The following is a 13,722-nucleotide window of genomic DNA, read 5'->3' as shown; positions in this document are numbered from 1 at the left end:
AAAACTTTAATGGGTGCATGACTATGCCACGCCTTTAAGACTCAGCTTTTCATGTAATCTGAATCGGAGTTCGGCGCATGTTCAGCGAACCAGTTAAATTTAGCGCCAGCATTTTCGTTAGCATCCCCACCCGCTCCCCCCCCCCCCCAAGCTCTGGTGTGCAATGGCTGATCTGGCGCCCCTCTCACCTCTTCAACCGATTCGGACGAATTTTTGGGTGGGAGATGTAAACTTTTTCAGGGTGCTAAAAATACGGCTCCACCTCGATTAACGCCACAAGAGAGGCACGACCGAATTTCTCCCCTAAAGTATTGAAACTAACCTAGTGTGATTCAGGTTCCGAGAAACATAGAGATTTCTCCGGTGTTGTAATTCCCCAGGTCAAGGTGAAAACAACTCCCACTATCTCGCTCTGTCTCCCTCTCACTCACTCCCTCCATCTCTCCCCCCCCAATCACGCAGAACCCCGCCCCCCCCCGCCTCTCTCGCACAGATCCCCTTCCCTCTCTCGCACAGAAAATTTGTCACCATTTCCAGTATTTCAGTCCCTCCAGGTAAAATGTCGAACTCAAGTCTGAATCTTCAGTGTTTCTAGAACTAATTGACCATTAATGATGGATATGCTTCGGAGCTTTTACAGCTGTGTGTAATTTGTGTTTCTCATGTGATAAATGTAATTTCTTTCTGATACACCTACCTCAGAAGGAGAAAAATGGTTGATCAAAACAATATTAATAATTATTTGTGCAAACGAATCGACCAATTGATAGCTCAGTTTTTTTCTTACTCATTCCTCATTGGCTGTTCCCCACTGAATAGATCTTGCTTTTAAATGGTTCACATCTTAACCAGTCTGATATTTGGTAATTTAACAAATACATCCTCATTTCAGCCAATCAATCATTATCTTTCTGCACTATCGATGTACAACATCCGGAGTGTGAAACTTTTAGATGTGATACAATTGAAAGGTGTGACATGATAAAGGCAGGTTAGAAGCAAGACTCTGGAGGAGTCCTGTGTGGAGAACATTTCACCTTCCAGGTGTGGCGCATTACAGATGAAATACCATCTTACAAAAAGAAAGCTAGCCACTTGACACTAGGTTTTTGTGACCTGGAGCCTGAAATGTGCGAGCAATTTACTGACCTGTAATTGATGTCAGCCATGCCGATGCAGCTGTGGATTGCCACAGGAAGTGGTTAGCATTGAACAGCCCAGCCTCGCTTCAAGAACCCTGTATCAGCAATGCCACAGGAGATTAGCTAGTTTATATTTATGCACTGTACACAGGTAGTCTCAGGCCAAGGGTGAGGCCAGACACTCTGTGGAAGTATGGGAGTGGGAGAAACCACATAGGCAAAGTATTGTGTGAGCTTATTGGAGTGCTAGAGGGCTTGGGCCATAGGCAAGCAGCCCCAAGTGTAAGCAAACAGTGCTGAAGTCAAATTAGCAATACAGGAAGCGACATATAAACGGGAGGAGGCCATACAGCCCCTTGAGTCTGTTCCAACATTCAATTAGATCATGGCTGATCTGTAACTCCATCTACTCACCTTAGCTTCATATCATTTAATAACCTTAACTCACAAAAATCTATTAATCTCAGTTTATAAATGTTTGGTACTAGGACCACTGTTCTTTTTGATATATATTAATGATCTGGACTTGGGTATATTGGGTATAATTTCAAAGTTTGCAGATGAAACAAAACTCAGAAATGTAGTAAATAATGAGGAGGATAGTAACAGCCTTCAGGAGAACATAGACTGCTGAAATGGGCAGACATGTGTCAGATGAAATTTAATGCCGAGAAGTGTGAAGTGATTCATTTTGGTCGGAAGAATGGGGAGAGGTGATATAAACGAAATGGTAGAATTTTATAGAGGGTGCAGGAACAGAGACCTGGGGATGTGCAGATACAAATCTTTGAAGGTGGCAGGACAAGTTGATAAAGTTATTGAAAAGGCATACAGGATCCATGGCTTTATTAATAAAGGCATTGAGTACAAAAGCAAGGAAGTTATGCTAAACCTTTATTTGGCCTTAGCTGGAGTATTGTGGCCAATTCTGGGCAACATACTTTAGGAAGGATATCAAGGTATAAGAGAAGGTGCAGAGGAGATTTACTGGAATGGTACCAGGGATGAAAGACTTACATGGAGAGATTAGAGAAACTGGGATTGTTCTTCTTAGAACAGAGAAGGTTAAGAGGGGATTTGATAGAGGTGTTCAAAATCATGAAGGGTTTTGATAGAGTAAATAGGGAGAAACTGTTTCCAGTGGCAGAAGGCTCAGTAACCAGAGGACACAGATTTAAGGTAATTGCCAAAAGAACCGGAGGTGACATGAGAAACAAAAATGACATAGTGAGTTGTTGTGATGTGGAACGCGCTGCCTGAAAGGGTGGAGGAAGCCGATTCAATAGTAACTTTCAAAAGGGAAATGGATAGATACTTGAAGGGGGAAAAAATTGTAGGGCTATGGGGAAAGAGTGGCTAAGATCACCTAACACAGCATGGATCAAATCCAAAGACTCTTTGGTCTGTTACTCACGGCCACCGGGGTCTGGGAAGGTTTATATAAAACTGGAAGTAACTGCAATAGTCCTGTTCTATATTTTCCTTTCAGCAGGGATATAATTCAAGGGATTTAGAATGGTATACACTGCGCTTCAGTTTGAATAACGTCTGCATGGTGCCTCTGTTTATGTGAGCGAGACCTGTGTTAAGGTGCCGCTCAGCGCTCTACTCAGCCCAACTCACAATAACACTCAAGGGCTTTTGTTGAGGCACGGCGTACAGGAGACAGCAAAGAACTAATATTAGCATGCCAATGTATTGGAACAGCTGGGAAAGTCATTAACAATGTTCGGGTCCTCTCAATCAGCTCTGCTGCTTATTTCAGCGGGAACATTTTTTTAAAATTGATAAATAAAGGCTTGATTTAAAGTCGGAGAAATTAGTTGACTGATTAACGAGGGCCTCCGATCAAGCACAATGTTTAATGGACACGGGAGGGTTTTCAAAGCTAACTGTTTTGAAAGCTGTGTTTTGCTGTGCCCTGGAGCATTGTATGAGACTTGCACGCACTGCACCCTGGCTCTGCCCACCCACTTTGGAATTACACTGTCAAGGTTCAGGGTGGGGTCCGGGAATTGATACAGTGAAAAATCGGACACAAAAAGATTTTCCAAAAAGACTGTGTGCGCGTGTGAAACAGAGGCAATCACGTGCCAAAAATGGGGCCCCAACCACTCGCACTGCTGAAATGGGCTTGCTTAATGCTTGTGCACAACAGGGTTAGAACGCCGTGTATTAGTCAGAAGAATGTACATCATAAGTACATTGACAAGGGACCCAGGGGCAGAGGGTCAGAGGGACAGAGGGGCCCAGGGACAGAGGGACTCAGAGACAGAGGGACAGAGGGACCCAGAGACAGAGGGACCCAGAGGCAGAGGGACCCAGAGGGGGACAGAGACAGAGGGACCCAGAGACAGAGGGACTCAGGGATAGAGGGGGACAGAGACAGAGGGGGACAGAGAAAGAGGGCCCAGGGACAGAGAGAAACAGAGGGTCTCAGACAGAGGGACCCAGGGGTAGAGGGACCCAGGGGCAGAGGGACAGAGGGGGACAGAGACAGAGGGACCCAGGGACAGAGGGGCCCAGGGATAGAGGGGCCCAGGGACAGAGGGGCCCAGGGGCAAATGGGCCCAGAGACAGAGGGATCCAGGGACAGAGGGGCCCAGGGGCAGAGGGATCTAGTGACCGATGGAACAAGTGATCGATGGATCCAGGGAGAGAGGGAGCCAGTGATCGAGGGATTCAGTGACTGAGGGACCCAGTGACCGAGGGAGCCAGGGACCGAGGGAGCCAGTGACCGAGGAATTCTGGGACAGAGGGAGCCAGTGACCGAGGAATCCAGGGACAGAGGGACCCAGGAAGTAACGGTAAACCTGTCACTTTCAATGTCAAACATCACAGTGAAGCAAATACTAGCATTAGTAGAATTCTGGAATATATAACCAGCAGAAGCCACCAGCGGCTGCACCGAGACCCCACTCAGTAACATCTGTAGTTCTGGTCACAAACGTATACTGGAGAGGGGTAGTGGAGAGGGTGCGAGGAGGAGTAGCAACATTGATCCCACAGTAAATAAATTGTGCTTTGATGAATGACGGTAAGACTCAGAGTCTGGAGGGACAGTGCATTGTGGAGACACATCAATGAGACAAAACATTCAATAGGATTGGGGAGTCGCCAGAATATTTCTGCAAGTGAATTATTACAAGGCCGAGGGTGATGCCCCTCCCGATTATCCTACCCAGGGGGAATCCCCCCCACCCCCGACTGTCCTGCCCATGGTCACACCACAAGACCATCCTGTCCAGGGTAGTGTGACCCACCACCCGACTATCCTGCCCAGTGTGATCCCCCTGCTGCCCAGGGTGACCCACCCCAGCCCCCTGTCTCTCCTGCCCAGTGTGACATCCACCACCCCCTCTGGTACTGATTCTACAGACAAGAAAGACCTCAGGATAAATTTGCACCCTGTGCTGAGTGGGGCACGACAACATCTGGGGAGCAATGCGGCGGGTTCCTGTGCCTGATCACCATCTCATGACCCTTGCTGGAAAGTGCACATCAAATTCAGGTAAGGACAGGAACAGGCAAATATATAACGCCGCAATTGTAAAACTGGCTGCTGATGATTATGTGCAATGAATGACTGGCTACTTATATCCAACCCGTGCTGTACCTGCCCTGGGAGTGTTTGATGGGACAGTGTAGAGGGAGCTTTACTCTGTATCTAACCCATGCTGTACCTGCCCTGGGAGTGTTTGATGGGACAGTGTAGAGGGAACTTTACTCTGAATCTAACCCATGCTGTACCTGCCCTGGGAGTGTTTGATAGGACAGTGCAGAGGGAACTTTACTCTGAATCTAACCCATGCTGTACCTGACCTGGGAGTGCCCCGGGAGTGTTTGATGGGACAGTGTAGAGGAAGCTTTATTCTCTATCTAACCCGTGCTGTACTTGACCTATGAAATCCCTGGCCCATCACCCCCAGTGAATTCGCCTGAGGCATTGACCCATCACACAGTCAAACACACTATTCACTTCGGAACAATAATGAGAGAACGTTTGGCCTTCGCTGAAGTTCATGAATAGAATGCCTGAGAAAGCCATTTCTTCAAAAGAAAAGGAGCCTGTTGAGCCCACACATTGCCAGCCAGGCTGTGTCGGGAGGTAGTATTGCAGGGAGCTGGGCCATGCCATGGAGTGGGTAATAAGCTATATACTGGCGCAGAGCTGGTATCGGGGCAGACAGCTCTGTATTATACGTAATTCACTGCTGAAGTCTGCTCTCAGCTGCCGCATGCTTTTACTACCCTTGCCACGCAGGACTGTAATGAGGAGGAGAACAGTGTGACTAACCTTTCACAGAGCCTCCATGTGATTTGAACTCACCCATTGATTATGTTAAGCTCTAATCCGTCTTTTCTCTTTCCTTCACAAGAGTGCATTGTGGCTGGTGCCCCTCTCCAACAAAAGTATTCGCAGACTTATTTAAATAAATATTCTAATATCGTGATCCCTGTGACCTTCTAACTTTCTAATCCCACCTCAATGAATCTTGAGGAATGACTCGACACCGACCGTCAAAACAACATTGGAATCACAAAGCAAAGGGAGAAGCTGGTCTCTGGGACAATGCGCGGCAGCAAGGCCTCAGCAGCTTCATTAACTCTTATCTGCCAGCTCGTTTACTGGGTTTCTCATGGGGGCTTATCAATGGGTGTTAGCCAGAGTCCAGTCACAGCCACAGGTTCATTAGCCAGTACCTAATCGCAGTCACAGGTTCGTTAGCCACTGACCAATCACAGCCACGGGTTGGTTAGCCAGTGGCCAATTGCAGCCATGGGTTCATTAGCCAGTGGCCAATCGCAGCCACTGGTTGGTTAGCCAGTGGTCAATAACACCCATGGGTACATTAGCCAGTGACCAATCACAACCACAGGTTACTTAGCCAGTGGCCAATCACAGTCACAGATTGGTTAGCCAGTGGCCAATTACAGACATGGGTTGGTTAGCCAGTGGCCAATCGCAGATGTGGGTTGGTTAGCCAGTGGCCAATCACAGCCGCAGGTTGGACCCTCCAATTTTCTCCCCTCCTCGCATGACTCTGGCTGGGTTTTAGTTTCAACAGAATGTCCACACTCAGACTGTGTACCTACAATCACATCCTAATCCAAATTATAAATAAATCCCTACAATAACAACCCAAGTTACAATTTACATCCCAGAATTTTGTCTTTTCAATCTTCTTTCTCTAAATGTGTCAGTTCCTGCCGGAGTCCAAAATTCCAGCCCTACGAAATCCTACCCGTGTGTCCATTCTTCAGTCTAAATAGTGTCGCCGGAAATCCACAGACACACTTTGCAACAGGGGTAACCGGGCAGTGATCAGGAGCAGAGTAACAACCAATGATCTCAGAGTATCAATCAATGACCTCGGAGCGTCAATCAATGACCTCAGAGTATCAATCAATGACCTCAGAGATTATTACAAGATGATTTCGTATTGTTAAATGAGTTGGCTGATGAACAGGAACTCACACAATCAGAGGATTCTGGTTAAAGGAACGGCTCCTAAAAGGTTCTGCAGTTTTTAAACGTGTAGAGTGGTGAAATTTCTTTTAACAAAAAAAACGAGAGAGAATGGGTTTTACTTGGTAATTCATAAAATCAGAGGAATTCCCTGTCGGGTGTGCAGCTCCTAAAGATATTATTTCATCAGCAGGTCTCAAGGAAACAGAGGTTCTCTCAATTTTCATGAGGGAGTCTAATGCATGATCTCATTCACTGTGCGTAGCATCGGAACACACAGTGACAGCCAGCCTCTGCTTCTACCAGCTACTAACCTCCTCAGCCACCTGGAGCAGGGCACCAGCATCATTTTTATTCTTCTTAAATTGCTGCTGACAGATTAATACAAGATGCACGTAAGAAATGTATGCAGAACTGCCTCCTTGACCCTGATAATCAAAGTCGACAACCAGAAACATACACATTTCTCATCATTTTAGGGTAACAGAGTAAGACAGACACACAAACACACCGACACACATGCACAGACATACCCACACACACACAGCCACACCCATGCAGTCACACGCGCACACACACATGTAGACAGACAGAGACAGACAGACACAGACACACACACACACACAGATACACATAGACAGACAGAGACAGACACATGCACACACACACACAGACACACGTAGACAGACAGAGACAGACAGACACACGCACACACACACACAGACACACATAGACAGACAGAGACAGACAGACACAGGCACACACACACACACAGGCACACATAGACAGACAGAGAAAGACACTTACACACACACAGACACACGTAGACAGACAAACACAGACAGACACAGACTCACACGCACACAAAGAGACACAGATGCATGCACATGCAGACAGACACATATACACGCACACACACACACAGACATACAGACACAGTCATCTTATCCAATATCAAATATAAGGGTGAGGCTACTGAATCTTCTGTCTCTCTGTGTTCCCTGACCCCCTCACCCCCCAGATGCAGCGAGTGAAGAGAAACACTAGAAGCGGAATGGAGCTGTCAAGAGCCTGAATGGCAACGTTTTAACATGACAATGGCAGGCCGGAACCGAGAGAAGCTGTGAGCACAAGTCGCCAAGTGCATGCTAATCACTAAAATTAATGAGATTAAGGAAGTGAGAGTGAGCTGCACAGGTGACAATGACCCCTGAGCTAACGGAAAGTATTGACAGAGGGTCATGTGTCGAAGCTAACCCGTTAACTGCCCACCTAGAGAGATATTAAGCAAACTTTATCCCTTAAATACACCTTCATTAACATTTCAATTGGATGGCATCTGCCGCTAGCAACACAACAAAGCTGTGAACTCTGAAAATCTTAAACAAATGTCAGCGGCAGTCGCTAAATTAAACCCCTCCCGTGCCCCCTTTGTGTTTCAGAGCAAGTGCCCACACTTCCTACCAGAGTATCAGTAACCCTGAACCCACACGCTGCTCTTCAATATCGAGTGACAGATTGCACCTGGGCACAGGCCAGCTGTACAAACCCCCAGTGGGAAAGGCATGTACCAGCATCACTTGTACCTGGAGATATCCTCTGCCTGCAGGCAGCATAAAATCAATCTGAACAGCCCAGATCCGCAGCAGGAAAACTCTTCCTCATTTCACACTAAATCGAGCGTCTCCCTTAGGCAAGGCATCAGATGGCAAGTGTGCAAAATGTCACATTGGTGTACTAGGGAGAGCTCTTTAGCATTTGGGACTGAGTTACGCTGTAGGAACAGAGTAAAACCAGCTTTGCTCTGTATCTAACCCATAAATTACCCTCCCAGTGCAAGTACAGCATGGGTTAGATACCGAGGAAAGCTCCCTCTACACTTCCCATGAAACACTCGCACAGCAGGTACAGCATGGGTTAGATACAGAGTTAAGCTCTCTCTACACTGTCCCATCAAACACTCCCAGGGCAAGTACAGCATGGGTTAGATGTAGAGTAAAGCTCCCTCTACACTGTCCCATGAAACACTCGCACAGCAGGTACAGCATGGGTTGGATACAGAGTAAAGCTCCCTCTACACTGTCCCATCAAACACTCCCAGAGCAGGTACAGCATGGGTTAGATGTAGAGTAAAGTTCTCTTTAAACTGTCCCATTAATGTGCCTCAGCTTCAGACTTTGCTTATTCAAACACCAATGTGACGTTTTTTCTGTTTCTAGACAAGCCCTCCTGTCTCCTGCCTGAATGAGATTGCTAATTAGTGCCGAATTCATGCTAGTTTTGCACAGTGGGCCAATGCCCTGTAGGAAGTGAGTTTTGGCTGTCAAAAGTAATTTCACACAGGAGTGTTACTGCCAGCAGAGAAAGCGGACTCATCCCATCAGTCTCGGGTGGACTTCAACCCAAGTCTTAGAGATTAATGTCTAACTAATAGGGATACAAGAGGAGCTCGCCAGCCATTCAAAACACCAGCAAAGCTCACAGAGATACCAATATCTGGGGATATGTAAGCATCTCTCAGTTACCCAGTAAACAGAGTCCTGAGATAAGTAACTCGCTTGGAATCCAGTGAAAGGGAAAGTTCTCTGGAAACTTATGGCTGAATTTGACATTTTTAAAATCTTGCTTCCATTGGATTTCATATAAAACTGCGGTTGCCGTGGAAGTAAGAGACCAGCACTTTAAAAATAAATCTGCTGATCCAGTAGGATTACCAATAAATCAGTAAATCCAATGGGATTATCCTGTGAAGGAAAATTCCCGGTGCTGAAAGGAGCCAGTCTCTGGGCACTGCCTGTGGTCAGTTGGTACAGGGTATTCCAGCTTTGTACCACAGGAATATTACAAACAGGAGTGGGTCATTCAGTCCCTCAAGCTTGCCCTGCCATTCAACCAGATCATTGCTGATCTGCACCTCAACTCCATTTCAACAGTATGTGTCAGCCTTGGCTCAGTGGTAGCACTCTAGCCTCTGAGTCAGAAGGTTGTGGGCTCATAGTCCCATGCCAGCGTCTTGAGCACATAATCCAGGCTGACACTTCAGTGCAGTACTGAAGGAGTGCTGCACTGTTTGAGGGGTTGTCTTTTGGATGAGATGTTAAACTGAGGCCCCGACTGACCTTTCAAGTGGATGTAAAAGATTATGTAAACTATTTGAAGAAGAGCAGTGGAGTTCTCCCCAGTGCTCTGATAAATATTTATCCCTCAACCAACATCATCAAAACAAATTATCAGCTTGCTGTGTGCAACTTGGTTGCTGTGTTTCCTACATTACAACAGTGACTACACTTCAAAAAGTACTTAATTGTCTGTAAAGCACTATAAATAAGAACATAAGAGCATAAGAACAAAATAAATAAGAACAGGAGTAGACCATATGGCACCCCAAGCCTGCTCCGCCATTCAATAAGATCATGGCTGATCTGATCATGGACTCAGCTCCACTTCCCCACCCGCTCCCCATAACCCCTTATCCCCTTATCGTTTAAGAAACTGTCTATTTCTGTCTTAAATTTATTCAGTGTCCCAGCTTCCACAGCTCTCCAAGACAGCAATTTCCATAGATTTACAACCATGAGAAAAGACATTCCTCCTCATCTCTGTTTTAAGTGGGCGGCCCCTTATTCTAAGATCATGCCCTCTAGTTCTAGTCTCCCCCATCAGTGGAAACATCCTCTCTGCATCTACTTTGTCAAGCCCCCTCATAATCTTATACGTTTCGATAAGATCACCTCTCATTCTTCTGAACTCCAATGAGTAGAGGCCCAACCTACTCAACCTTTCCTCATAAGTCAACCCCCCCATCCTCGGAATCAACCTAGTGAACTTTCTCTGAACTGCCTCCAAAACAAGTATATCCTTTCGTAAATATGGAAACCAAAACTGCACGCAGTATTCCAGGTGTGGACTCACCAATACCCTGTATAACTGTAGCAAAACTTCTCTGCTTTTATACTCCATCCCCTTTGCAATAAAGGCCAAGATACCATTGGCCTTCCTGATCACTTGCTGTACCTGCATACTATCCTTTTGTGTTTCATGCACAAGTACCCCCAGGTCCCGCTGCACTGCGGCACTTTGCAATCTTTCTCCATTTAAATAATAACTTGCTCTCTGATTTTTTTTTCTGCCAAAGTGCATGCCCTCACACTTTCCAACATTATACTCTATCTGCCAATTTTTTGTCCATTCACTTAGCCTGTCTATGTCCTTTTGCAGAATACCCTGTGGTTGTGAAAGGCACTATATAAATGCAAGTTTTTTTTTACCTGCCTTTGCTCCATATCCCTCAATGCCTTGTCCTAACAAAATTTACCTCAGTTTTGAAGGCTCTAATTATCGCAGAATCTACAACCTTTTAGGGGAGAGAGTTCCAGATTTCCGCTACACATTTTCTGAAAAAGTGCTTCCTGATTTTACTCCTAAATGACCTGGCTCTAATTTTAAGATTGTATTCCCTTGTTCTTGATTCTCCCACTAGAGGAAATAATGTCACTGTATCTACCCTCTCGAATTCTTTTAACATTTTAAACCCCTCGATCAGATCACCCCTCAATCTTCTAAACTCAAGGGAATCTCTCAATAACGTAACCCTCCAGATCCCAGCGTCATTCTGGTGAGCCTGAGCTGCCCGCCCTCCAAGACCAATGCATCCTTCCTGAAGTGTGCTGCCCAGGACTGAGCGCAGTGTCCCAGATGGGCTCTGACCAAATCTCTGTAAAACCGAAGCATCGCTTCCTGCCCTTTGTATTCCAGCCCCCTTGAGATAAAGGCCAACATTCCATGAGCCTTTTCAATTGCTTTTTGTACCTGCCCACTGGCTTTACTGATTTGTGTACTTGGATTCCCAAATCTCTCTGCTCCTCCACAGTTCCTAGTTTCTCACCAGTTAGATAAATATTCCGACTTGTCTGTCTTGGGTCCAAAGTGGATGACCTCACACCTGGCCACATTGAAAACCATTTGCCATAGTTTTGCCCACTCTGTCTATGGTCCTTAGTAACTTCCTGCTCAATCTACACTGCTTACTGACCCTGCTAAATTAGTGTCATCTGCAAACTTGGATATACAACTCTCTATTCCTTCTTCCAAGTCATTGATAAATCTGGTGAGAAGTCCCCAGAACAGATCTCTTGGAAATACCACCCGCCACATCCCGCCAATCAGAGTACCTGCCTTTTATTCCCAATCCGTCTCCCACCTCCCAATCCTTCAATGAATTTCCAACCTGTCACAGGCTACCTACGATTCTGTGTGCTCTCATTTTTGTTGATATTGTCTTCTGTGAAACCTTATAGAAATATAGAAACATAGAAAATAGGGGCAGGAGTAGGCCATTCGGCCCTTCGAGCCTGCACCACCATTCAATATGATCATGGCTGATCATGCAATCTCTGTACCCCACTCCTGCCTTCTCTCCATACCCCCTGATCCCTTTAGCCGTAAGGGCCACATCTAACTCCCTTTTGAATATGTCCAACGAACTGGACTCAACAACTTTCTGTGGCAGAGAACTGTTTTCTGGAATTCCATATATACAACATCCATAGACACTTCCTTGTCACCTTATTAGTGACCTCTTCAAAAAAATCAACTAGGTTAGTTAGACATGACCTTCCCTTTACAAACCCATGCTGGCTATCCGTTCCCAATAATTTCCCCACAACCAATGTTCAAACTGTTGACGTCTCGTATTGACCAGCCGGTAGGTTGACTATGAAGGCTAGGAAGTGTCAAAGCCACATGAATGCCCCTAGGTTGGACTTACCCAAGCACTCGTTCGCCTCTCGAGCAGTGGCTCTCTGCCACGGGCGGTCATAGTGAAAAGGCTTGCACCTGTCGCATTCTGGGCCAGCGGTGTTGTGCTTGCAGTCACAAATCAGATTCCCTTCCTTGTCCTTGACACAGCGTGATGCGTGGCCATTACACTTGCAGCGCCCACCTACCTGCAAGTCAGCCACAGCGTAATGGTAAGAATCTCTCATCACACTGGCCTCCTCCTCCTTGCCATCTCTGCCACTATAGTGCCTGTCCAGGTCCCGCAGGAGGTGGGGTCTGCTGAACGCCACTCGGATATCTGTAGCGGTCACCCAGTCCTGCAGCACTGGACTGTTGTCAAAGTCTTGGGCCGAGGGACGCCCATCAAGGGTGCTGAATGCAATGAGTCCCCCTGTCAAAGGGTAAAGATCGGTGTACCCGTCGGAGCACAGAGCTTCCTGCTCGTTCTGCTTGGTGATGATTGCTTTGTTGGGCTTATTGTACATTTTCCGACACTGTGAGGAGTAATACTGAAAGGGAACCCAGGTTTTCCCATAGTCCATCGATTTAAATATTCCCATTGATTCTGGCCGAGGGGAACAGAACTGCAAACTGACATAAGTGATTTCAAACTTCTTATTCAAGGAGAGAGTGAGAGTAACATTGTGCAGGGAATGGTGAAAATTCTCCGACTGCCAGCAGCTGAGATTGTGTGCGTTGTTTAAGTCAGTCAGGTACACAGGAGGGTGAGCATTCCTAGGGTCGGAGGCGTCACAGATTTGACACATCTTGGTCTTCACGCCCATCTTTTCATTGAGGAAACAGTATCTATTTGGAGGCCTCCCACACGTGCTGGACACCTGCACCTGCCTCGAAAAGCCAGCATTGACAAAATCAGGAATGCAACGCTTGGGCTGCCCTCCCTCATCGTAGCAAGGGTCAGGGGGGCTGTGCTGCGGGGCAAAAACATTGAGTGCACAGCAACTCTCGAGGAGGAAGACAGAGGCCAGCACTGCCCCAAACTGCACCATCCTCACTGCACGGAACCACTGCAAGGCTTCCGGGAACAATGCACAGCCACACCTACAAGGGCAGAAGACAAGGCACCGTTAAAACAGACAGAACTACAAATACATTTAGCAATAATATTTTATTGCCTGGCCAATTAAAAATTCTCAGCAAAGTACAACACCAGTCCCAGAACCAAACCGCCTGCCTCTCTGATTCGGCTCAGGAATTTGCCGCTGATTACTTGTGCACAAAGCCGAGTACAGCACAGTCAAACTGATCAAAGTTCAAGGCCGAGAACACTGGAACAGATGCTCCCTGACTGAGACATTCTCTCCCGCTGCC

General features: G+C 46.6%; 1 protein-coding gene across 1 annotated transcript in view; it reads right to left on the bottom strand.

The window, feature by feature from the left end:
* LOC139225847 (netrin-3-like) overlaps positions 1–13,400 on the bottom strand; it is a 594,849-nt gene extending 581,449 nt beyond the window's left edge. Inside the window, exon 1 of the mRNA XM_070856699.1 lies at positions 12,380–13,400. Coding sequence (XP_070712800.1) covers positions 12,380–13,400 — 1,021 coding nt within the window. The remainder of the gene's footprint in view (positions 1–12,379) is intronic.
* Positions 13,401–13,722: the final 322 nt, after the last annotated feature.

The sequence above is a fragment of the Pristiophorus japonicus genome, chromosome 15 (assembly GCF_044704955.1).
Source record: "Pristiophorus japonicus isolate sPriJap1 chromosome 15, sPriJap1.hap1, whole genome shotgun sequence".
Classification (NCBI taxonomy): Eukaryota; Metazoa; Chordata; class Chondrichthyes; family Pristiophoridae; genus Pristiophorus; species Pristiophorus japonicus.
The sequence above is the reverse complement of the archived record's forward strand: the minus strand, read 5'-3'. Positions and strand labels throughout refer to the sequence as shown.